This window comes from Pipistrellus kuhlii, unplaced genomic scaffold (genome assembly GCF_014108245.1).
Source record: "Pipistrellus kuhlii isolate mPipKuh1 unplaced genomic scaffold, mPipKuh1.p scaffold_m20_p_21, whole genome shotgun sequence".
In the NCBI taxonomy this organism is placed as follows: Eukaryota; Metazoa; Chordata; class Mammalia; order Chiroptera; family Vespertilionidae; genus Pipistrellus; species Pipistrellus kuhlii.
The window spans coordinates 13,071,333-13,096,577 of NW_023425520.1; the positions used below are offsets into that span (position 1 = coordinate 13,071,333).

General features: G+C 64.5%; 1 protein-coding gene across 2 annotated transcripts; it reads left to right on the forward strand.

The window, feature by feature from the left end:
- Window positions 1-488: 488 nt before the first annotated feature.
- On the forward strand, window positions 489-24,808 carry UGT8 (UDP glycosyltransferase 8). Of its 2 annotated transcripts, none has more exons than XM_036450414.2 (7): window positions 489-577; window positions 2,174-2,997; window positions 19,179-19,321; window positions 20,249-20,325; window positions 22,321-22,540; window positions 23,975-24,382; window positions 24,447-24,808. In XM_036450414.2, the coding sequence occupies exons 2-6, from the start codon at window positions 2,176-2,178 to the stop codon at window positions 24,336-24,338; spliced, it is 1,626 nt and encodes a 541-aa protein (XP_036306307.1). In that variant the 5' UTR covers window positions 489-577; window positions 2,174-2,175; the 3' UTR covers window positions 24,339-24,382; window positions 24,447-24,808. The 2 variants fall into 2 exon arrangements, with proteins under 2 accessions (XP_036306307.1, XP_045441999.1); XM_045586043.1 differs by having other exon boundaries at window positions 23,975-24,338; window positions 24,420-24,808.
- Window positions 24,809-25,245: the final 437 nt, after the last annotated feature.

Sequence of the window (25,245 nt, forward strand, 5' to 3'; positions counted from 1 at the left end):
CACGGAGCCTCTTCCGGACGGCCCGGCCACGGCCTCCGCGATGAGAAGTGGTTTGTTCCCAGCTGTTTGGACACAGCGAGTGACAGTTTGAAAAGCAGGTGCCTGGACGGGGTGGGCTTTACGCAAACAGAGGCGGCGAGGACCTGTCCGTGGCAGTGAAGGGGTTCCGACGTCCCGGGCCGTGAGGGAGGGAGGTGCCACGGTGTCAGGCCACGCCCCGGGCCACGTCCCGAGCCACGTCGAGCCTCGGCCGAGCCGCGGTCCCAGGCAGCCTCGGGGGCCGGCTCTTGTCTGGCCACTTCCAGGGAAGAAAACATTAGGGACCCCAAGTCCACACGTTCTGAATTCCCGGAGCGAGATTTCTGCAAAAATGTGTTTCAGCATCGTGTCCACAGCCTGTGTCCGTGGCCCTCACCGCCCAAGCCCACGCTCTGCGTCCGCTCACGCTGGATGCCAGGGTGCCAGCCATTGGAGGGGAGGGGAGCGCTGGAAATGGAACGTTTAGCCTCCCCGTTGCCTGCTAGTGACCTCTCTTCTCTTTTTTGTAGGTTGCTTGCAGTGTTTGGATGTTGAGAAGGTATGGTCGTCAGAACTGCGTTGTGGGTGGTGGGTTTGGCACAGATGGGTTCCTGGGCGATCAGAGGGAGAACAGGTTCCTGTGGGTGGCGGCAGTGTCTGCTGTAGGACCGGGCACACCTGTGCCCTGATGGGAGGGCCGGGCCCGGGGGCGCGTCTGTGAAAGTGCCCGGTTTTCTGCCAAGTTCTTGCCGGAACCTCTTGTCTGTTTGGGTGCCGATGGCTTGTGCTGTGTTAGCTCCCGTGAAGGCGGGTAGCATGGGGGGAGGCAGTTCGTCCCTTGTCATGGTGCCAGCGGATGATTCAGTGCTGTGCCTTGTCTGTCCCCATGGAGGGCAGGAGGGTGGCCAGCCCCGAGCTGGGGCACCCACAGCGCGTGTGGGACAGGCGTCCTCCCGGCCGCCCTGCAGGGCCCGGACAGACTGGGCAATCCCCGACCTCCCCCACCCCCCCGTCCTGCCCAGATAATCCTGAGGGCGTCTCGGGGTGTGGGGTGTCCGGGCCAAGGCAGAAGGCACTGTGGGGAGATGGTCCCGGTCAGACTCGGCCTGAAGCCGTCGGTGAAGCGGTGTTTGCCAGGTTGTAGCTGGGGATGCTGTGGCTGCGGAGCTGGAAGGGTTAAATGAAAAGACGACAGAGCTCCCAGGGCCATGTCACTCAGGAGGTCTCAGGGTCACAGCGGGCCCCTCACTGTGGTCAGAGAGGCGGGGCCTGTGCAGGAGGCACAGGTGGTGAGAGAGGCGGGGCCTGTGCAGGAGGCACAGGTGGTCAGAGAGGCGGGGCCTGTGCAGGAGGCACAGGTAGTCAGAGAGGCGGGGCCTGTGCAGGAGGCACAGGTGGTGAGAGAGGCGGGGCCTGTGCAGGAGGCACAGGTGGTGAGAGAGGCGGGGCCTGTGCAGGAGGCACAGGTGGTGAGAGAGGCGGGGCCTGTGCAGGAGGCACAGGTGGTGAGAGAGGCGGGGCCTGTGCAGGAGGCACAGGTGGTGAGAGAGGCGGGGCCTGGGCAGGAGGCACAGGTGGTGAGAGAGGCGGGGCCTGGGCAGGAGGCACAGGTGGTGAGAGAGGCGGGGCCTGGGCAGGAGGCACAGGTGGTGAGAGAGGCGGGGCCTGTGCAGGAGGCACAGGTGGTGAGAGAGGCGGGGCCTGTGCAGGAGGCACAGGTGGTGAGAGAGGCGGGGCCTGTGCAGGAGGCACAGGTGGTGAGAGAGGCGGGGCCTGTGCAGGAGGCACAGGTGGTGAGAGAGGCGGGGCCTGTGCAGGAGGCACAGGTGGTGAGAGAGGCGGGGCCTGTGCAGGAGGCACAGGTGGTGAGAGAGGCGGGGCCTGTGCAGGAGGCACAGGTGGTGAGAGAGGCGGGGCCTGTGCAGGAGGCACAGGTGGTGAGAGAGGCGGGGCCTGTGCAGGAGGCACAGGTGGTGAGAGAGGCGGGGCCTGGGCAGGAGGCACAGGTGGTCAGAGAGGCGGGGCCTGGGCAGGAGGCACAGGTGGTCAGAGAGGCGGGGCCTGTGGAGGAGGCACAGGTGGTCAGAGAGGCGGGGCCTGGGCAGGAGCCGGGCCGGCGCGGTGAGGCTGTGCTCAGCAGGCTCTGTCTTTGCAGCCATGACGTCCTGCCTGCCGTACCTGGTGCTCCTGTGGGGCGCCCTCGGGGCCGCCGATGCCGCCAAGATTGTCGTGGTGCCTCCCATCATGTTCGAGAGCCACATGTACATCTTCAAGGCGCTGGCCGCCGGCCTGCACGCGCGGGGCCACCGCACGGTGTTCCTGCTGTCCGAGGGCCGCGACCTGGCGCCCTCGCCCCACTACCGGCTGCAGCGCTACCCGGGCGTCTTCAATAGCTCCGCCTCCGACGCCTTCCTGCAGGCCAAGATGCGCAACATCTTCGCGGGGCGGCTCACGGCCGTGGAGCTCTTCGACATCCTGGACCGCTACACGCAGAACTGCGACCTGATGCTGGGCAACGGCGCGCTGCTGCGGGCGCTGCGGCGCGAGCGCTTCGACCTGCTGCTGGTCGACCCCAACGACATGTGCGGCTTCGCCATCGCGCACCTGCTGGGCGTGCGCTACGCCGTCTTCTCCACCGGCCTCTGGTTCCCGGCCGAGGTGGGCGCCCCCGCGCCCCTGGCCTACGTGCCCGAGTTCAACTCGCTGCTCACGGACCGCATGGGCCTGCTGCAGCGGATGCGGAACGCGGGCATGTACCTGGTGTCGCGGCTGGGCGTGCACCTGCTGGTGCTGCCCAAGTACGAGCGGGTGCTGCGCAAGCACGGGCTGCTGCGCGGCCGCTCCCTGTACGACCTGGTGCAGGGCTCCAGCCTGTGGATGCTGTGCACCGACGTGGCGCTCGAGTTCCCGCGGCCAACGCTGCCCAACGTGGTCTACGTGGGCGGCATCCTCACCAGGCCGGCCGGCCCACTGCCCCAGGTAAGGCCGCCCGCCAGTTCTCCCGTCCGGAGGGTCCCGCTCGGTCTGTGTAGACGGGTGGCTGTTTGAGCAGCAACACTGGTGAGGGCGGAGGACGGCACACCTGTCCCCCTGACGGGAGGGTCGGGGCCCGGAGCACGGCTGCGATGCCCGGGCCACTCGGCCACGTGGGCAGGACACGAGCTGGTGGAGTTCCTGACGCAGACATCGCTGTGGAGAGAGCAGAATGTGGGGGGAAGCTGCCGAGTGGGAGATGTGGGGACACGGCTAGTGAGTGGGAGATGACTAGTGAGTGGAGATGCGGGGAGAGGACTAGTGAGTGGAGATTGGGGAGATGACTAGTGAGAGGAGATGCAGGGAGATGACTAGTGAGTGGAGATTGGGGAGATGACTAGTGAGAGGAGATGCAGGGAGAGGACTAGTGAGAGGAGATTGGGGAGATGACTAGTGAGAGGAGATTGGGGAGATGACTGGTGAGAGGAGATGCAGGGAGAGGACTAGTGAGAGGAGATTGGGGAGATGACTAGTGAGTGGAGATTGGGGAGATGACTAGTGAGTGGAGATGCGAGGAGATGACTAGTGAGTGGAGATTGGGGAGATGACTAGTGAGAGGAGATTGGGGAGATGACTAGTGAGTGGAGATGCGAGGAGATGACTAGTGAGTGGAGATTGGGGAGATGACTAGTGAGTGGGAGATGTGGGGAGAGGACTAGTGAGAGGAGATTGGGGAGATGACTAGTGAGAGGAGATTGGCGAGATGACTAGTGATTGGGAGATGTGGGGAGATGACTAGTGAGTGGGAGTGGTTTTGCTTTAATGAACCCTGTCCCCTCTGTGAACAGGTCCCCATCTGTCCCTTCGGTATTAATTGTGAACAAAGGCTCAGGCCGGTGTTGTTCAGTGGTTAGACTGCTGGCCTGCAGTGAATGGTTGTGGGTTGGACTCCTGGTCAGGGCCAGTGCCGGTGCAGGCTCTGTCCCGCCTGGCCGGTGTGTGGGGGCAGCAGTCGGCGTGAGGACATGAGTCCTAGTCGGTGTCCTCGCTGCTGTCCTGCTTCACAGGCAGGTGAGCAGCGTGAAGGCATTGTGGCTTTACCCAGAATGAAGGGGCTCCTGCTGCCGATTCCTGGGTGGGTTACCGCTGGCTGAGACCCTGAATGGTGGGGTGTCTGGAGGCGCTGCTGAACCAGCCGGCGGGCGCCTCGCTCTGTGCCCGGGTGGTGTCCCTGTCTATCCCAGTCCCGGGCCACGGCAGCTCCCGGTACGTGGTTCGTATTAAGTGACCGACGTCAAGTGGAATCGCTGCCGAAAGCGAGGTCCTCGGCAGGCACAGCCCTGTTGGTGTCACAGCGTCCCCTGTCTGTCCGCGTGTCGGATGCGTCCCAGCCGCAGCCCAGCAGCCGCCCAGGGCCGTCCCCGCAGCGAATGAGAGCAGCTGCCACGCCACTGACAACGAGACAAGGTCCCGACCGCTTCCCTCCGGGGGAGCTGACCTGGTCTCTCCTGCCAGAACGGGGCTGTGGCTGCCGTGGCTGCGAGGAGACTGGCTGCACTGGCCCTGGTGTGCTGTGCCGAGCTCAGCATGCTCGGGTGTTTTCCTGCCTGCACCCGAGGTCAGCATGCTCGGGTGTTTTCCTGCCTGCACCGAGCTCAGCATGCTCGGGTGTTTTCCTGTGAGCTCGGGTGTTTTCCTGCCTGCACCGAGCTCAGCATGCTCGGGTGTTTTCCTGCCTGCACCGAGCTCAGCATGCTCGGGTGTTTTCCTGCCTGCACCCGAGGTCAGCAGGCTCAGGGTGTTTTCCTGCCTGCACCCGAGCTCAGCAGCTCAGGGTGTTTTCCTGCCTGCACCGAGCTCAGCATGCTCGGGTGTTTTCCTGCCTGCACCCCGAGGTAGCAGGCTCAGGGTGTTTTCCTGCCTGCACCCTGAGCTCAGCATGCTCGGGTGTTTTCCTGCCTGCACCCGAGCTCAGCAGGCTCAGGGTGTTTTCCTGCCTGCACCCGAGGTCAGCAGCTCAGGGTGTTTTCCTGCCTGCACCCCGAGGTAGCAGGCTCGGGTGTTTTCCTGCCTGCACCCCGAGGTAGCAGGCTCGGGTGTTTTCCTGCCTGCACCCGAGGTCAGCAGCTCAGGGTGTTTTCCTGCCTGCACCCGAGCTCAGCAGGCTCAGGGTGTTTTCCTGCCTGCACCCGAGCTCAGCATGCTCGGGTGTTTTCCTGCCTGCACCCGAGGTCAGCAGCTCAGGGTGTTTTCCTGCCTGCACCCGAGCTCAGCATGCTCGGGTGTTTTCCTGCCTGCACCCGAGGTCAGCAGCTCAGGGTGTTTTCCTGCCTGCACCCGAGGTCAGCAGCTCAGGGTGTTTTCCTGCCTGCACCCCGAGGTCAGCAGCTCAGGGTGTTTTCCTGCCTGCACCCCGAGGTCAGCAGCTCAGGGTGTTTTCCTGCCTGCACCCGAGGTCAGCAGGCTTCGGGTTGTCCTCCCTGCACCAGAGGTCAGCAGCTCAGGGCCTTCTCCAGCTCTGGAGATGCGGAATTGGGTCATAGGGCAGACAGATGAGTGGGCAGAGGTAAGAGACCGAGGCGGGGTCAGAAGGGGTCAGAAGCCCGTCTGTCATTCTGTCCTTCGCCAGGATGGCTGGAGGGACGCTGAGTGGCCGGTGTCTTGGACTCGCCTGCTGTGAGCAGATCAGGTGTGAGAAGTGTGAAACCAGGGGCACGGGGGATGTTGTGTCCCTCGCTGTGGCGATGCTGTGGCTTCCCCGTGATGCAGGGCGTGTCCACGGAGACGCCGGTCCCAGCGCAGCCCCTGTGGGCTGTCTCCGGACACGCGGTGGGAGGCCATGCTCCCCCAGGGGTGCAGCTGCTCAGCACCCGCCTGGGAGCTCGTTGGTTGGAATGTCGGCTTCTCAGCGTCTTCAATCCCAGGCTGTGTGCTGTGTCAGCTCCTCCACGCTCGCCGTTACTTCCTCCGGGGGGTTGTGTGGTTCTTCGCTGTGGTTACTTCCTCCGGGGGTTGTGTGGTTCTTCGCTGGCTGCGCCCGCACATGCCCTGCCGTGGAGTGTGCTCTCGTGTCCTTCACTCTCGTCTGGGGGTCTGGGTTCCGCCCGTCCCCGCTCCCTGGGCTCCAGACCCACGCTCTGGCGGGTCCCTCCAGACAGCGAGCTTGGACTCCAGCAGCCTGCACAGTCATCAGAAGGCTGTTCACGCCGTATTTGATTCCTAAAAAGCGTGTGGTTTGGTTTGGCACGGTACGGAAAATGCCGTTTTCAGAGAATATAATTGAATTGCCACTTCTGGGGGGGAATGTTTTCCTCTCGGCTTGGAATCTTACAGAGAATCACAAAGCACACAAGCCAGATGCACAGTTTGGTTTCATCACCTTAAAGTTGTGGCTTCCCCTTTTGGTTCTATGGGGTTTTTAAATAGATTTTATAAAATATGTTTTTGCTAAAGGCAAACATTAAAGGCTTTACAGATTCGGTTTCATTTTGGGGACGTTCACGCTGAGTTGGACAGTAGAGAGAGCAGTAGGAAGTCGGGAATTTTCCACTCTGCCAGAAGCTGCGGTGCCCGAACCTGGCGCAGTTCCCAGCACACATTCCTGGGCCGGGGGTGGGGTGTTGGGGCACCGATGACGGGAGGCGAGGCGCCAGCGGCTCACCTGCTCTCCCTCACGCTCCTCCTCAGTGCACTCGCTCTCTTCGCTTCTGTTTTGCAGCTGACGGCTGTTTAAGTCTCAGTGCCTTGTCCCGTGAGGAAACCTTACACAGGACTCACGGGCTCCCACGGAAAGGGCAGCCGTGTGCAGACAGCCGTGTGGAACGTGGATGTTCCGGGCAGCGACTCGCGTGCTGATCACACACACCTTTGCCTCCGGACGGACGCGGCCGCCTGCAGTCACGCCTGACGCAGAGTGTAGCCTGTCTGCCGACGTCCGCGGTGACACGGCTGAGGCCGGCTTGGTTATGATGTGGATGGAAACGGCCATCCACGTGGATAACTCTGCCCTCTCAGCCGGCGGGCCCGAGCCCCGGCTCTCAGAGCAGGTCTGTGGTCGCTGCCAGCTGGGGCCACAGCTGTGCCCGCGCCTCCTCGTGCCCGGACTCAGCAATGAGGCCGGACACAGCGTGCTCTGTGTGAGGGACAGGCAGGGCTGCACAGGCAGGGCTCGGGGCAGCTGTGCGAGGGTGGGTGGGCGGTCTCTGCGAAGCGCTGTCCTTTAATCTGCAGTGACTCTCAGTGCCGTGCATGCATGGCCTCTGCGACCTCTCCTTCCCCTCCTTCTGCTCCCCGTCAGCCCCAAACGGACCCCCGAATCCAGAGCCCCCGCCCCTGCCTGGCCCCGCCGCCCTGCCTCGGGGCCCCTCCTTCCTCTCCCAGAGCCGGGGCCTCAGCAGAGCGCCGCGGCCGCAGTGCGGTGCTGACAGCGCCGGCTGCTTCCCGGTGCTGAATATTTTATGCTGAAACTGGAGGCCGAGGCAGGAGACACGGGTCAGAGAATCAATACCGGGCCGTCTGCTCAGTGAAGGGCAGAGGGGCAGCGCCAGGCTGCGGGCACAGCCCGGCCCCGCCGCCCGCGCACACGAGTAGCCGTGCCTGAAGCCGCCCTTCTCGGGAAGGCGGGACACGTGGCGTGTGACTGCTCCCAGCCGGCACCGAGGCCGTGGCCGAGGCGAGGGGTCGGCCTGGCCCCACTCGGGCAGCCGCACTGGGTGCCTTCCCTGCGCTCCAGTGGAGGCAGCGGCACCCGCAGCCGGAGACGCTGGGAGCAGGAGGCACCGCCTGCACGTCACGTGTCACATGGCAGGCCTGCCGGAAACCGTCCTCCCTCAGGGTGAGCGCCCGCGAGGTCTGAGGTGAGGGTGACACTGGGCCAGCCTCGGGGACCTGCTCACCCATCTCCCCGGTATGAAGCCGACATCCCACCGCAGCGGCTGGAGGCACGCCAGCCCCACGCCGAGACCGGTGCCCCTGCCGGCCGGTGCCCGTCTCAGGCCACTGCGTGCCCGTGCGGGGAGAAGGGTGTTTGGCATCAGAGGCTCTGGGAAGGCGGATTGCAATCACACCTGTGCTTCTGGAGCAGTGGCCGGCAAACTGCAGCTCGTGAGCTACGGTTTGCTGCTCTGTTGACCAATGAGTTTGCCAACCACTGGTCTGGGGCATGTTGTAAAGCTTGTGGACACCTGTGCGTCTGGAGCGTGTTGTAAAGCATGTGGACTCCTGTGCTCTAGAGCATACTGTAAAACGTGGACACCTGTGCGTCTGGAGCATGTTGTAAAGCGTGTGGACACCTGTGCGTCTGGAGCATGTTGTAAAGCATGTGGACACCTGTGCGTCTGGAGCGTGTTGTAAAGCATGTGGACTCCTGTGCTCTAGAGCATACTGTAAAACATGTGGACACCTGTGCGTCTGGAGCGTGTTGTAAAGCATGTGGACACCTGTGCGTCTGGAGCATGTTGTAAAGCATGTGGACACCTGTGCGTCTGGAGCGTGTTGTAAAGCGTGTGGACACCTGTGCATCTGGAGCGTGTTGTAAAGCGTGTGGACACCTGTACATCTGCAGCGTGTTGTAAAGCGTGTGGACACCTGTACGTCTGCAGCGTGTTGTAAAGTGTGTGGACACCTGTGCGTCTGGAGCGTGTTGTAAAGCGTGTGGACACGTGCATCTGGAGCGTGTTGTAAAGCGTGTGGACACGTGCGTCTGGAGCGTGTTGTAAAGCGTGTGGAGCGTGTTGTAAAGTCCTGGGGGACTGGACGCAGTGGAGAGCTGCAGGTCGGTCATGCCACGTGAGACAGAACGTGAGAAGGACTCGGGGCTGGTTGCCGGGTTGTGTTGGTGGAGCTCGGGGTTTCGGCCGTTCCTCCCGGGAACGCAGGACCACGGCTCTCCCTGGCCTCTCCCTCTGGACCACGGCCAGAGAGAAGGAGCGAGTGGAAAGGCATCCGAGAAGCCACAGCACATGCCCGGGTGTCAGGCCAGCTCGTGCCCTTGACTCACCGTGGACCCCGTGAGGCCGCCCCCGGCGCTGACTCCCTCTGACTGCATCTCACGGCACACACATGTCCTGGCTCCATGCGGAGTGACCGTGTGAGGACAGGACGGACAAGGAGGACAGCTTTATGTGAGAGGGCACTTAGTGCGCGGCCTGAGGCCGTCTCTGCTTTGCGCTGTGACCAGGAAGGCGGCTGGGGTCTTTCACAAGGAATTCCTGCCCTGGGTCCACCCATCATGTGATCCACCAGTCATGTGATCCACCCATCACGTGACCCATCCGTGATGATGTGGTCTGGATTTGGGTTCAGGCTCCAAAGCTCCTTCATCACTTTGGTCATGGCCTGTACCATGTGCTGGTTCCTTCCCTTAGTGACCACTGTTTGCTGTGTGCCTCCATGCACAGGCGCCACCCATGCTGGGTCAGGTGCCATTGCAGGTCCCGCCTACGCTGGGACACGGTGCTGTGTGCAGGGGCCGCCCACATGCAGGGGCCGCCCACGTGCAGGCGCTGTGTGCAGGTGTAGTCGTGCTCTTCTGGCGGTTTTATGGTTTTGCATTTTATATTTCAGCTTGTGATCCGTTTTGACTTCATATTGTTGAAGGCTGTGAGGTCTGTCCAGCCTCATGTTTTGCACGTGGATGGCCAGTGGCTCCAGCACTGCTGGTGAGCGCTCGGTCTTGGCTCCTGTGTCAGAGGTGGGTTGGCTGTGGCTATGGGCCTGTTTCTGCGCTCTGTCCATCCACTGTTCTGTGGTCTGTTCTCACATCAGTGCCCCGTCCATTTCCTCTAGCGTCAGGCAGCATGGGCTGGCCAGCCCTCCGCTCTGTTCGGCAGGAGGGAGATGGCCGTGGCTCTGTTTGTGGGGTCACAGTGTGCTCGCTGGGTTTGGTGCCAGGTGTGAGCCTGAAGGTGGAGGTGGAGGGGAGGCACTGGCCTTGGCAGTGTTGCCTCCGCCTGTCCCGGCTGTGGGCTTTCTCCTGCACTCGCCTCTCCCGGCTTCAGGGTCAGGGCCCGTGTGTTTGCTAGGTGCTGCCTGAGCATCGCACGTTTGGAGATGCCAGCTCAGCGGGGCTGTGTTCACGGTCAGGCCCCGCTGTCCACAGCTGGTCCCGGGCAGGGGCCGCCCTGTCATTGGCCCTCACGGCCTGTGACCTGCCACTGTCGCTGCTTCGTGCGGGAGGTTTCTGCCGATTCTTTCCCACTTCCTCAGAGACGATCGTTTCTCGGTCTCTCTCTTCGCAGTGGTTCAGGGTTCTCTCCTCCTCTTGCTGTTGCACTGAGACCGTGCGGTGCTGAGCGCCGTGGTGACGGGCGTCCTGCCGTCCGGATTGGGGTGGGAAACCTGCTCCTCCCACTCGGCACTGGGTCAGCCGCCGGTGTCACCGGTGAACTCACTGCGTCCAGGAGCTGGGCTCTTCCTGGCTGGCTGAGCTTCATGATGGGGGGTCAGATGTCATCAGGCGTTTCTGCTGAGCGTATTGATGGGATGGACGGGGTTTAGCTTGCGATTAACTTTATTAACTTATTTTTTAACCAGCAATGGAACGGCCTTGCCTGCGTGGGTTTATTCGATTAGAGACCATAAAACACATGCATTTAAACCCGAAGGAATTATAGAGTGCAATTTCTCCCTTTACTGAGAGAGTCTTCTCTTCCTCTGCAAATGGACAGACAAAAGCGACCAATCCCCATCCACCCGTGTGCACGGCATGACCGCAGAACAGTCACTACACAGGGGCTGGGCCGTGGCGAGGTGCAGGTCAGACATTCTGAGACACCAGGCGTTCCCACCGGAGGGAAGACAGGCCTCCCTGAGGGAGAGGAGGGGCAGACGGGCCCGGAGCTGCCCACACGCTCCGTCGTGTCTCAGTTAGAGCCGCCGCTGCGGCCGGAGGAAGGCGCGCTGACGCCCTCGCTGAGCCCGGCGCGCGTGCGGCTGGCGGGAGACCGCTCCTCACCGCCATCGGCCCCGGGGACGTTTCTGCATTTGTGCCTGAGCTGCGGGCCCCCGTGTGCTGGGCTCCCACTGCGGGGTGGTGGCGGGAACACAGGACGGGGCGAGCAGCGGGGCCACGGGGAGAGGGGAGAGAACGTCCTGTCGTCATTTGTTTCCTTAGCACCTGATCAGTGTGTCTTTTCTGTACTTTTTCTGTACGAGGTTCTCTGTAAGCTTGTTTTTTGCTTTTTGAGCGGCCTGCGAGGCTGTGGGTGCGCTGCTTCCTGAATTCCTCTCGTGAGTTCCACTCGCTGAGCCGCACAGTGAGACCAGCTCATCGCCTTCAGGGCGGCCGGCGGCAACCTGGCCGCAGCTCAGCCAACGAGACGTCACGTCCCCTCCGATGTCACCTCTCCCGTGGCTTCCTGAGGTTGTGAGCAACTGATTTACGTTTGCTGTTCGTTTTCTGTAGGTACAGGAGAAACATGTATTTATTTAAAAAGCCGTGTTGTGCCTGGGCCGGTTGCTCAGTGGTTAGAGCGTTGGTGTCTAGGGTTTGATCCCCTGCAGGTACCTGGGTTGCAGGTTCCCCGCCCTAGTTGGGGCACGTGTGGGGAGGCAACCAATTGATGTCTCTCTCTCTCACATCTTATGTTTCTCTTTCTCCCTCTTTCTCTCCCCCTCCCACCTCCCTTATACTCTCCCCGGAATCAGTGGAAAATTATTGTCAGGTGAGGAGGAACGAGAACCACGAGCCACTGCGTGACTCCCTGGGCCCACGGGGTCTGTCCTGCCTCGGGCTCTGCTCTGAGGGGCACGGGTGTCACGGAGGGAGAGTCAGAGCCACTGACTCAGACGGCGGGGACGGTCACTTGGGTGTTACCGCTCAGGACTGGCCCCAGGGTCTCTGGCTGAGCCGGGTGACCGGCTGTCAGGGCTGCAGGGCCCCCCGCGGGTGACTCAGGCTGCGCGCGGGCGGGGGGGGGGGGGCGCTGAGGGTTGGCTGGGCGCTGGCTGCCCGGGGCCCACCCTGTCCCGGTGAGGGCTCCCTGGGGTGAGCGGCTCAGGGCGCCATGGCTGTGGGTGGCACTGCGGAAGGGCCTGTGCCCCGGAGGAGGCCCCTCCAGGGCCGGTCTTGCTGTGGCACGTGACCTGGTGCGTGGCTTCCGTGGCGTTGAGGACTCAGCTTGTGGAAGCACCTGGCAGGTGAAGGCGCCAGGCGGACTCGGTCTCTTTCTGCTTTCCCGCTGGCCTGGCCCTGCCCGCCCCTGGCCATGCTCCTCACTCGATCCTGGCGGTTTTCTCTGTGGGCAGAGGGACAGCCGCCCAGGGCTCTCCCGCCGCCTCCTCTTCTGTCTCTGACGCCGGGACCTTCCCACCGGCCACTCAGCCCAGGAGGGTCCAGCGTGGCCTCGCCACGTTCACCGACCGCCAGCGCCACTCCCTGTGGCCCCCGGCCCGGGGGTGAGGCTGTCGGAGCTGCAGGGGCCGAGGCCTCGCCAGCAGGCCCCTCGCCGCTGTTCCCGAGGGATGGCCCTGCACCTTGTGCTCGCTGGGGGGGGGGGCACCCCGGGGGGGGCACCCCGGTGTTCTTGGGCCACACTCAGTCTCCAGGGCCGGCGGCGTGAGCCATGGGAATGCCGGCGCCTCTTCTCGCCCCTTTGCCGCCAGCCTGCCCCCTCCGCCCGACGCCTCTCTCTCTGGCCGTTTCTCTCCATCGCCCGCCTCAGCTCTGGGGCAGGTTCTGACCGTCCAGCTCGAAGGCGGGTTCTGTGGACGCAGGTTCCTTTTGTCCGCTCGCCGGACCCGCTCAGAGGCCACACGCCTCCGGGTCTGTCGTCAGCAGCGCCTGGGACGGGATCGAGGACGAGCCCCCTGGGACAGAGTGACGCCCACGAGGTCCTGGGACGTGGGAGGCTGGGCCTGGCGGGGCTCCGGGGAGCCGAGGCCTTTGGGAGATGCCAGATCCTCCAGGCCTCTGCCACGTGCCTTTTGTCTTTTTATTTGTTGTTTTTCTATTATTTTAAAATATATTTTTATTATTAGTTTCAGAGAGGAGGGGAGAGGGCGAAAGACACAGAAACAATGATGAGAGCAAATCATGGATCAGCTGCCTCCTGCAGGCCCCCCACGGGATCGAGCCCAAACGCAGGCCTGTGCCCTGATGGGGAATGGAACCGTGGCCTCCTGGCTCATAGGTTGACGCTCGGCCACCAGCCACGCCAGCCGGGCTCCCACCTGCCTGGTGCACTTACGCGGGAGGCGTCATGTCCCCGCCGTGCTCCGCGCCCCTGCAGCTGCGGGTCTCACAGGTCCGCCCCGCGGACCCGTGGAGGGCTGAGCGGACGGGGCCTGTGGGGACACTGAGAGCTTCGGGGGGTGTGCTCTGGGTCGGGAGGTCTCTGTGGGCCTGCGGGCCTGTGCGGGGTGTGGGTGGGACTCACAAGCAGCCCTTCCTGCCTGGAATGCCGGCGGCCGGGCCGGCAGGGGCTCCGTGCCCGAGGCTGTGGAGGAGGGGGGCGGCGCTGGCATCAGCGGTGTGGCTCGGAGATTGCACAGTGGCCCTGTGCTGCTGGAGGAGCGGGTTAGCCAAGGCTGCCGGCGCCTTTGGGGGCCCCGGGCCCAGCGCCTGCCTCGGCCGCTTCTCGTTAGAGCTGTGGACAGACACCAGCGCGTGTCCCGCGGGGGCTCGGACCCGAGCCGCTGTCTCCGACCTCAGCCGCGCCGTGGCGTGGCTTCAGGGGTCACAGGAAGTCCGCCGTGTGCTGGGACAGAGGCGCTGCCTCCAGGAGGCCCGAGGCTCGCAGCTGGACTGGCGTTCCTTAAAACGCCCAGGACACGCCCTTAGCTCAGCTGCTCCGAGAAGCCCCTCTCCTTTTCCCAGTGAGTGGGAGGCCGGTAAGGAATGTGCGGGTGGTGTTTGTACGGGCGGCCATTGGGAGCTTAGGCAGGAGGGCCCGTCTCACCAGCCGGTCACAGGGCTGGCGGCCTGAGGCGTGTCCCGGGGCGGGCCGCAGGGTGGGGAGCGGAGGTCCCGGCGGGCGTGTGAGCGAGGATGGAGGAGGAGGAGGGCGTGTGAGTGAGGATGGAGGAGGAGGAGGGCGTGTGAGTGAGGATGGAGGAGGAGGAGGGCGTGTGAGTGAGGATGGAGGAGGAGGAGGGCGTGTGAGTGAGGATGGAGGAGGGCGGAGGGCATGTGAGTGAGGATGGAGGAGGAGGAGGGCATGTGAGTGAGGATGGAGGAGGAGGAGGGCGTGTGAGTGAGGATGGAGGATGGAGGCCGTGTGAGTGAGGATGGAGGAGGAGGAGGGCCTGTGAGTGAGGATGGAGGAGGAGGAGGGCGTGTGAGTGAGGATGGAGGAGGAGGGCGTGTGAGTGAGGATGGAGGAGGAGGAGGGCATGTGAGTGAGGATGGAGGAGGAGGAGGGCCTGTGAGTGAGGATGGAGGAGGAGGAGGGCGTGTGAGTGAGGATGGAGGAGGAGGAGGGCGTGTGAGTGAGGATGGAGGAGGAGGAGGGCGTGTGAATGAGGATGGAGGAGGAGGAGGGGCGTGGTGAGGATGGAGGAGGAGGAGGGCGTGTGAGTGAGGATGGAGGAGGAGGAGGGCATGTGAGTGAGGATGGAGGAGGAGGAGGGCGTGTGAGTGAGGATGGAGGAGGACGGAGAGTGTGTGAGTGAGGATGGAGGGCGGAGAGTGTGTGAGTGAGGATGGAGGAGGAGGAGGGCGTGTGAGTGAGGATGGAGGAGGACGGAGAGTGTGTGAGTGAGGATGGAGGGCGGAGAGTGTGTGAGTGAGGATGGAGGAGGACGGAGAGTGTGTGAGTGAGGATGGAGGAGGACGGAGAGTGTGTGAGTGAGGATGGAGGGCGGAGAGTGTGTGAGTGAGGATGGAGGAGGAGGAGGGCGTGTGAGTGAGGATGGGGAGGAGGAGGGAGCCTGTGATTGAGGATGGAGAGGAGGAGGGAGTGTGAGTGAGGATGGGAGGATGGAGGCGTGTGAGGTGAGGATGGGGAGGAAGGACGGAGGGCGAGTGAGTGAGGGATTGGGAGGACGGGAGGGCGTGTGCGTGAGGATGGAGGAGGAGGAGGGCGTGTGAGTGAGGATGGAGGAGGAGGAGGGCGTGTGAGTGAGGATGGAGGACGGAGGGCATGTGAGTGAGGATGGAGGACTGAGGGCGTGTGAGTGAGGATGGAGGAGGAGGAGGGCGTGTGAGTGAGGATGGAGGGCGGAGGGCATGTGAGTGAGGATGGAGGAGGAGGAGGGCGTGTGAGTGAGGATGGAGGAGGACGGAGAGTGTGTGAGTGAGGATGGAGGGCGGAGAGTGTGTGAGTGAGGATGGAGGAGGAGGAGGAGGGCGTGTGAGTGAGGATGGAGGATGGAGGAGGAGGACGGAGGGCGAGTGAGTGAGGATGGAGGAGGACGGAGGGCGAGTGAGTGAGGATGGAGGATGGAGGGCGTGTGAGTGAGGATGGAGGAGGAGGAGGGCGTGTGAGTGAGGATGGAGGAGGAGGAGGGCATGTGAGTGAGGATGGAGGAGGAGGAGGGCGTGTGAGTGAGGATGGAGGAGGAGGAGGGCATGTGAGTGAGGATGGAGGAGGACAGAGGGCGAGTGAGTGAGGATGGAGGAGGGAGGAGGGCGTGTGAGTGAGGATGGAGGAGGAGGAGGGTGTGTGAGTGAGGATGGAGGACGGAGAGCATGTGAGTGAGGATGGAGGAGGAAGAGGGCGTGTGAGTGAGGATGGAGGAGGAGGAGGGCGTGTGAGTGAGGATGGAGGACGGAGGGCATGTGAGTGAGGATGGAGGAGGACAGAGTGTGTGTGAGTGAGGATGGAGGAGGAGGAGGGCGTGTGAGTGAGGATGGAGGAGGAGGAGGGCGTGTGAGTGAGGATGGAGGGCGGAGAGTGTGTGAGTGAGGATGGAGGAGGCGGAGGGCGTGTGAGTGAGGATGGAGGATGGAGGGCGTGTGAGTGAGGATGGAGGAGGACGGAGAGTGTGTGAGTGAGGATGGAGGGCGGAGAGTGTGTGAGTGAGGATGGAGGAGGAGGAGGGCGTGTGAGGGAGGATGGAGGAGGACGGAGAGTGTGTGAGTGAGGATGGAGGGCGGAGAGTGTGTGAGTGAGGATGGAGGAGGAGGAGGGCGTGTGAGTGAGGATGGAGGAGGACGGAGAGTGTGTGAGTGAGGATGGAGGGCGGAGAGTGTGTGAGTGAGGATGGAGGAGGAGGAGGGCGTGTGAGTGAGGATGGAGGAGGAGGAGGGCCTGTGAGTGAGGATGGAGGAGGAGGAGGGAGTGTGAGTGAGGATGGAGGATGGAGGGCGTGTGAGTGAGGATGGAGGAGGAGGACGGAGGGCGAGTGAGTGAGGATGGAGGACGGAGGGCGTGTGAGTGAGGATGGAGGAGGAGGAGGGCGTGTGAGTGAGGATGGAGGAGGAGGAGGGCGTGTGAGTGAGGATGGAGGACAGAGGGCATGTGAGTGAGGATGGAGGACTGAGGGCGTGTGAGTGAGGATGGAGGAGGAGGAGGGCGTGTGAGTGAGGATGGAGGGCGGAGAGTGTGTGAGTGAGGATGGAGGAGGAGGAGGGCGTGTGAGTGAGGATGGAGGAGGACGGAGGGCGTGTGAGTGAGGATGGAGGAGGAGGACGGAGGGCGAGGGAGTGAGGAGGGAGGATGGAGGGCGTGGTGAGGATGAGGAGGGAGGCGGGAGGGGAGGGCGAGTGAGTGAGGATGGAGGAGGACGGAGGGCGAGTGAGTGAGGATGGAGGATGGAGGGCGTGTGAGTGAGGATGGAGGAGGAGGAGGGCGTGTGAGTGAGGATGGAGGAGGACAGAGGGCGAGTGAGTGAGGATGGAGGAGGGAGGAGGGCGTGTGAGTGAGGATGGAGGAGGAGGACGGAGGGGCAGTGAGTGAGTGATGGAGGAGGACAGAGGTGCATGAGTGAGGATGGAGGAGGACAGAGGGCGTGTGAGTGAGGATGGAGGAGGAGGAGGGCGTGTGAGTGAGGATGGAGGAGGATGGAGAGTGTGTGAGTGAGGATGGAGGAGGACAGAGGGCGTGTGAGTGAGGATGGAGGAGGAGGAGGGCATGTGAGTGAGGATGGAGGAGGACAGGAGGGCCTGTGAGTGAGGATGGAGGAGCAGCGAGTTGTGTGAGAGTGAGGATGGAGGAGGATGGAGTGTGCGTGTCGATGGTGGAGGAGCGAGGGCGTGATGAGTGCAGGATGGAGGAGGAGGAGGGCGTTGATTGGAGGATGGAGGCGGACGAGGGCTGTGAGTGAGGAATGGAGAGACGGAGAGTGTGTGAGTGAGGATGGAGGGCGGAGAGTGTGTGAGTGAGGATGGAGGAGGACGGAGAGTGTGTGAGTGAGGATGGAGGAGGATGGGAGGGCGTGTGAGTGAGGATGGAGGAGGACGGGGTGGCAGGGCTGTGGGGAATGAGCGGCACAGGGGTCAGACCGACAGGAGGTCAGTCCCGGGCGCTGAGGCCATGCCAGAGGGGTCTTCTCTCTGAGAGCCGAGTTCATTCATTGGCTCTCCTGTCCGCCTGGGGCCGGGGAGTCGGAGGTCGGTGCTGGGTGGTGTTTGCTGAGTCCTGGGTGGACCTGATATGCCGGAGCGCTGGGCCTTGGGTCCCATCCGCCGGCCTGTTCTCAGCAGAACCGGGAATGGTCGGCGACGGATCCATGGCGAGCAGCAAGCGTGGCTGCCTCACCGCCGCACCCCGCCCCCCCAGCTCACGCTGCCCACCAGCTCGGACCCTCATTCCCTGGACAGCAGCTTTCCTGCAGCAGAAGGCGGATCTGAGCCCATCTTTCCACCTTTTGGCGTTTGTTTTTTTCTTCTGGTGGGATTGTCAGCTTCTCCCGCCGGGGGGCTACTCCCCACACTGCTCTCCGGGTGCCTCTGCCTGCGGTCACGGCCGTGTGCTGTCGGCCCTGTGGTTCCTGGAGGTCTTAGGAGCCTTGAAACAGAGCTCCCTTCCGGCCGGGGTTTCGGATTCCGCTTCCCTTTCCAGTCACTGCCCCGCGAAGAGACAGCCAAATGGAGAGCCAAGATGCCAGGCCTCGTGGAAAGGGAGACGCAGCCTCTCCAGAGGCCCTGTGGGACGGTCCCTGAGAGCTGATCCCACCGCCGCCCTCGCCGGGGCCGGCCGCCCCGCAGGCCACTGCCAGCCCCGGGGAAAGCACTTAGAAACGGCGAGCCTTCTGGGACAGGGCAGTGGGCGTGCTGACGCTGTGAGTGCTGACGCTGTGTGCACATGCTGTGTGTGTGTGTGTGTGTGTGTGTGATCAATGTGTCTGTGTGTGTGAGATCAGTGTGTGTGTGTGTGTGTGTGTGTGTGTGTGTGATCAATGTGTCTCTGTGTGTGAGATCAGTGTGTGTGTGTGTGTGTGTGTGATCAGTGTGTGTCTGTGATCAGTGTGTGTGTGAGACCAGTGTGCGGGTGTGGGTGTGTGTGTAAAGTGTGTGAGATCAGTGTCTGTGATCATTGTGTGTGTGTGTGTGTGTATGTGTGTGAGACCAGTGTGTGTGTGTGTGTGTGTGATCAGTGTGTGGGTGAGATCAGTGTGTGTGTATGTGATCAGTGTGTGTGTGTGATCAGTGTGTGTGTGTGTGTGTGTGTGTGTGAGATCAGTGTGTGTCTATGATCACTGTGTGTTTGTGAGACCATTGTGCGGGTGTGGGTGTGTGTGTAAAGTGTGTGAGATCAGTGTCTGTGATCAGTGTATGGGTGAGATCAGTGGTGTGTGTGATCAGTGTGTGTGTGTGTGTGTGTGATCAGTGTGTGTCTGTGATCAGTGTGTGTGTGTGTGAGACCAGTGTGCGGGTGTGGGTGTGTGTGTAAAGTGTGTGAGATCAGTGTCTGTGATCAGTGTGTGGGTGAGATCAGTGTGTGTCTGTGATCAGTGTGTGTGTGGGTGTGTGCATGTGAGACCAGTGCGGGTGTGGGTGTGTGTGTAAAGTACCTGTGCAGAGCACCCACACCCCGTCCTCCTTCCTCTCCGCGGAAGGAGGCTCCGGCCACGGTCCTGCTGCGAGTGGGACGTCATCCTGGGAAGGTGGCCTCCTGGGGGCCTCCTCTGGCCCCGACGCCTCTGAGGTGCAGTCAGCGCCCCCGAGGGAGAAAGGGGTGCGGAGGCCCGGGTGCTCTGAGCGGGTCCCACCGGGCCTGAGCCAGGCCCTTCCGTCGGCGGGCGGGCGGGCGGGCGGGCGGGCGGACGAGGAGCTGGCCGGCCACACTCGCGCACGGCTCTTCCAGGACCTGCAGAGCTGGGTGGACGGCGCCGGCCAGCACGGCTTCGTCCTCGTGTCCTTCGGCGCCGGCGTGAAGTACCTGTCGGAGGACATCGCCCACAAGCTGGCCGGGGCGCTGGCGCGGCTGCCCCAGAAGGTGATTTGGAGGTACGGCGCGGCGACACCCCTTCTCCCCTCTCCACTCTGCGCGGGCCGGGGCCGGGGGCGGGCTCTGCTGGCCTTCTGCTGGGAGGTCCAGTGGGGATGCAGGGGGGGGGGTGGCCCCTCACCCACTGTCCTCACTGTCCTTTCTGTGCCGCAGGCAGGGCTGGAAGGGGCCGTGGGAGGTGGTGAGTGGGTAGAGCATTCCCCTGAGGCCAGGCCGGACGGCACAGCGGCGTGCGAGGCCCTGATGTGTGATGAAGCCCAGAGGCACCCCGCCCCCTGCAGGTGCTGCCCCACCTGCCCTGGAGCCGCCACCCTGGGCAGGTGTTAGCTGGGCAGTGCCCCCTCCCCCTGCCCCCCATGGGCCCTGGGACCCAGTGGTGACCTGGCGCCATGACAGCTGGCTCAGAGGGCGCAGCGTGCCCTCTACCAGCTCCCAGCTGGCAGGAAATGGCGGGCCGGCCCCCAGACCCATCCGCGGGGTTTCCTGTTCGCTCCTCGGAAAGTGCCCTCCGCTTGGTGTGGGACACTTCACATCCAGTAAACCATCCACGTTCTCCTTGCAGAGACCAAGGCAGGCCAGCCCAATAGCCGCCCCGAACCCTGTCCCGGGGGAGGGGGGACAGCACATCCTGTTGCCTCCCAGCCCAGGTCCGGGGCGGAGCTGGCCCCCGGGTCCATCTCTGGTCCGGGGGCTGGGCTCCACCACCGGCTCCTGCGGGCGCTCCTGCCGCTCCGCGCACGGCGAGAAGCGGCGGCCAGGCCTCGGTGTAAGCCGGGACCCCCCCTGCCGGTGAGAACGTGAGGAGGAGCCGATCGATCGATGCTGCTGAGGAAGATGGCTCTACAGCGACATGGCCCCTCCGGGTTAGCGCGGCGCCGTCGCCGGGGCCGTGGGGGGTGTCTGAGGGCCTGTCTGCTGCCCTGCAGGTTTTCCGGAGCCAGACCCAGGAACCTGGGCAACAACACCAAGCTCCTGGAGTGGCTGCCACAGAATGACCTGCTGGGTGAGTCCCCGCCCGGGCGCTGTGCCCCCTGACCTCGGCCAGGCTCAGACCCTGCTGTGCACACCGGCCTCAGCCAGGCTCAGACCCTACTGTGCACACCGACCTCGGCCAGGCTCAGACCCTGCTGTGCACACCGACCTCGGCCAGGCTCAGACCCTGCTGTGCACACGGGCCTCGGCCAGGCTCAGACCCTACTGTGCACACCGGCCTCGGCCAGGCTCAGACCCTGCTGTGTGCACACGGCCTCGGCCAGGCTCAGACCCTGCTGTGCACACCAGCCTGTGCCCCGCGGACGCTCGGCCAGGCTCAGACCCTGCTGTGCACACCGGCCTCGCCAGGCTCAAGACCCTACTGTGCACACCGGCCTCGGCCAGGCTCAGACCCTGCTGTGCCCCTCGCCCAGGCTCAGACCCTACTGTGCACACCAGCCTCGGCCAGGCTCAGACCCTGCTGTGTGCACACGGCTTTGACCCAGGCTCAGACCCTGCTGTGCGCACACGGCCTTGACCCAGGCTCAGACCCTGCTGTGCGCACACGGCCTTGACCCAGGCTCAGACCCTGCTGTTGCTGATATCTACGGCCTTGACCCAGGCCCTCCGACACTAACGAGCCGTGTGACCTTGACCCAGGCTTCGGCACCAGTGTGCACCTGGGGCTGCCCCAGGAGGCAGCAGTGACATCATCTGGCACCTGCGCTCCCCTCTGCCGGGAGGCCGTGCGGAGGCTGGTCACTGGCCTGTGTGGAGTCCTGATCGGTCATGATGTTGATTTTCTGGAAAATACACTTAAACAGGCACATACTCCACGTGACTACAGGTCAGCAGGCGTGAAGTTACACCTCATTAGACTAATTGCCTGAAGCCGTAATTAACACAGTGGAAATGTAGATTGGGTCACAGTTTATTACAGAGACACAGAATTATTCATTAGCTGAAAACCAAAGACAAGCAGAGGCCGAGGACATAGCCGCTTATCCTGACTTTATTTGGATCATCCGCATAAACGCCCCCTAATCACCAGGCGCTGTGAACGCCGTTCCCGGCTGCGGTCAGAGGGGGCGAGGCGTGCACCCAGCCCCGCCTGCTCCCTTCAGGGAGAGGGGGTCCTGTGGTCGAGGGACAGGCCCCGTGGGACCGCCCGCCGGGTGCTGGGGCTGCGCGGGAGGGCCCCCGAGTCCCAGGCCACGGGCCCCTGTGCCTGCTGTTTTCAGAAGACAAGGGCACGTCTTTTCTGCCCTGTCCACGTGGCGCTGGGTTTGCAGCACCCCGTTCACTTTGGTCAGTTCCCGCTCTTATCCCCATGGCGGCCCTGTCACCAGTGTCCCATCTGTCTGTCCCTGAGTGACCCTGAATGGTGAGTGCGGATGCCCACGTGGCCTGGTCGTGGCCAAGGGAGTGGGAGTGGAGTTGTCCAAATGGCCTGGTGTCAGGGAGGGGTGCTGACGTGGCCTGTGGGGGAGGGGCTGCCCACGTGGCCTGTGGGGGAGGGGCTGCCCACGTGGCCTGTGGGGGAGGGGCTGCCCACGTGGCCTGTGCAGGGTGTGCAGGTGGGTCGGTGTCCTGGCTCACGGGGCCCCAGCCCCAGTCCCCGTCCCCGCAGCAGTTCTCACGGACGGGATGGCTCAGTGGGCAGCGCCGGCGCAGAGGGCCGCATCTGCCCTCAGGAGCTCAGGCTGCCGTTTCCAGCTCCCACGCGGTGGGATTCCGTGGGTGGCGGGGCGGGTGTCTGTGTTTGGGAGAGCGTGGGGTACACCTCTCAGAGCTGCAGCCTCGCTGCTCCAAACAGGCTTTTGTACCTGACGGGCTGTAACCCAGCCACCCCGGCAGCGTGTGGCTCGTGGTGACGTGGCCTAAGGTGGAGGCAGCCGCCGTGGCTGCCGTGCGGGCAGAGGCCTCCGGGCTGGAGGCCAGGGGACCGGCGGCGGGGTGCGCACAGGGCACAGGCTGGAGGCCCGAGTGCCCGGCGTGGGTGACCGGCCGCGCTCTCTGCTCCCAGGGCACCCCCACGCCCGGGCCTTCCTCAGCCACGGCGGCCTCAACAGCATCTTCGAGACCATGTACCACGGCGTCCCCGTGGTGGGCATCCCGCTCTTCGGCGACCACTACGACACCATGACGCGTGTGCAGGCCAAGGGCATGGGGCTCCTGCTGGAGTGGAAGACGCTGACCGAGGCCGAGCTGCACGCCGCGCTGGTGCGGGTCATCGCCGAGCCCAGGTGAGCGCAGCGGGCCCACGGCCTCCGGTCGCGGCCTCCGTGGGCGTGGCCTCCGTGTGGGCGCGGCCTCCGTGGGCGCGGCCTACATGGGCGTGGCCTCAGTGTGGGCACGGCCTCCGTGGGCACGGCCTCCCGTGGGCGCGGTCTCCTGTGGGCGTGGTCTCCTGTGGGCGTGGCCTCAGTGTGGGCACGGCCTCCGTGGGCACGGCCTCCCGTGGGCGTGGCCTCAGTGTGGGCGCGGCCTCCGTGGGCACGGCCTCCCGTGGGCGTGGCCTCAGGCGCGGCCTCACTAAGCGAGGCCTCCTGTGGGCGTGGCCTCCCGTGGCACCGGCGGGTCGCCTCCCGCAGGGCCTCCTGAGCCGGAGGGAGAACAGCCCTGGTGCCCACACTCCGGGGGCCGCGCAGGGGCCGTGGGGCCTCAGGGACGCCCACGCAGCCCGGGCTGCCAGAGCCCATCTTGTCGCTGAGCCGCCGCTGTGCGCTGGCCGGCCGCTCTCCCCAGGGCTTCAGCTCCGCGGCCTCAGAGGGGATCACAGCAGCCCCCCTGTTAAAAACAACAACACGTATTGTTACTGATCTCAGAGAGGAAGGGAGAGGGGAGAGAGAAACATCCATGATGAGAGGGAATCCTGGGTCGGCAGCCACGGCCGCTGCCTCCACCTGCCTGCACTGGGGATTGAGTCCTCACCCCGGGCACGGAACTGTGACCTCCTGGGCGTGGGTCAGAGCTCAGCCACGGAGCCCGCCAGCCAGGCGGCTGCTCTGCGAAAACCAGGCGGCTCCAGCATGCCGGCTGCCGGCCGGCAGAGCGTTTGTGCGGTGAGCGAGCTCCTGCCGCACAGTGTGAGGGCGGGGAGCAGTGCCCCAGGCTCCTGTGCAGGAGGCGTGGCCGGGCGCCCGTGTCTGCTGGCCACTGGCCGTGGCCGGGAGGGACTGCCCCGCGGCCTGCGGAAGAGCTGGCTGGCGTCAGCGGCACCGTGAGCTCGGGGCTCCAGTTAAAGGGGCGGCCATGGTGCCCAGGAGGCGCCCACTTCCTCACCCTGTGACGGAGGCCGCGGTGGGGTCCTGAGCCGCTCTGTGTGGGGGCCCCTCTGCACCCGGAGGTTCACTATGTGAAGCAGGCGGTGGGGGAGCCGGGAGGGAGTCCTCGCGGCACAGCCTGTGGCACCGGCTCCACCGGGGGCGCTTCTGTCCCGGGGCCCGTGGGGGTCACGAGGGCCCCTTACCAAGAGGAGGGCCTGCGGGGGGGGTGGGTGCTCGGTGTGCGCCAGAGCCGCTGTGAGCACAGCCAGGCCCGGCCTCCGTGCTCCTCGCTGCTCTGGCACGGGCTGTGGCCTGAGGAGGTGCCCGGAGCGGCCGGACCGGGGTGCCCGCGGCTGCCCTCCCGCTCGGTCACGGCGGCCAGGGCGGACCCGTGACCCCGTTCTCCCGCAGCTTCCGCAGGCGGGCCCGGCAGCTGTCGGAGATCCACCGGGACCAGCCCGGCCACCCCGTGGAGCGCTCCGTGTACTGGATAGAGTACGTCCTGCGCCACCGCGGCGCCCGCCACCTGCAGGCCGCCGTCTACCAGCTGTCCTTCTGGCAGTACTTCCTGCTGGACGTGGTCGCCGTGCTGCTGCTGGCCGCCGCCCTGCTGGCCGCCCTGCTGACCTGGGCCGTGCCCCTCGCCTGCAGGCGGGCCCGCCGCTGCTGGGCCTGGCGCGGGCCCGGCGCCGCGGACGGACACCACGCCAATGGCGTCCTCAACGGCAGGTGCAAGAGGAACGGCCACGTCCCGCAGGACAAGAAGTCCAAGTGACCGCAGCCGTGGCCCCGTGGCCCCGTGGCCCGTGTCCCCCATGGCCCGTGCCCCCGTGGCCCGTGGCCCATGACCCACATGGCCCGTGTCCCCCCGTGGCCCATGGCCCCCCCGTCGCCCGTGTCACTGCTGCCCGTAGTCTAACCCGAGAGCCGTCAGCGAGCAGTTCTAACCTGTCTCTGATCCACTAACGTGACCTGCGTGCCGGGCGGCCGTGGGAGCACCCACCTCGAGCGAAACCTATTTTATTCCGATGCCCATGCCGCCGCCCAGACTGCTCGGGCCTGAGTGATCGGAGGCCAGTGCAGTTCCGAGCCCTGACACGTGTGCTCCCCTGAGCCGTGTGCCTGCGTGTGAGCGTGTGCTCCCCGAGGGGTGTGGCCGGCGCGGGCATGTGTTCAGGGCGCGGCATCCGGAGTGAGATGAAGGGCCCCAGCACCGTTTCCCTCCGGAGCCGAAAGCCAAACTCAGGACACGCAGCAGCCTCCCTCGCCCCCGAGGAGGAGGCGGAGGGGAGGGGAGAGCGCCTGGTTTGCACTCCGTGTTTCGTGCTTACTTTAGGTTTTTTTGTTTTTTTTGTCTTCCTTTTCCCCGGGCTGTGGACGCTCTGGGGAAAGCGTGCCGTTCAGGGAGCATGTGGATGGCCGTCACGCTCCGTCCTCTGCGGGGAGCGGCTGGGGCTGCTGCGGTGGCAGCCAGAGCGGTCAGCGGAGCGGTCAGCGGAGCGGTCAGCGGAGTGGTCGGGGCGGGCGGCAGCCTGGCGCCTGGCCACTGCCGCCGAAGCCGCCTTCAGCTGTGACTCCAGAACGGTCACTGACCGCCCTCGTCGCCCTCGCTGCCCGGCCACAGGCTGCCACGGAGGGGCCAGGTGCGTGGTCCCTCTGTCCTCGCTCCGTCTGCCCCGTTC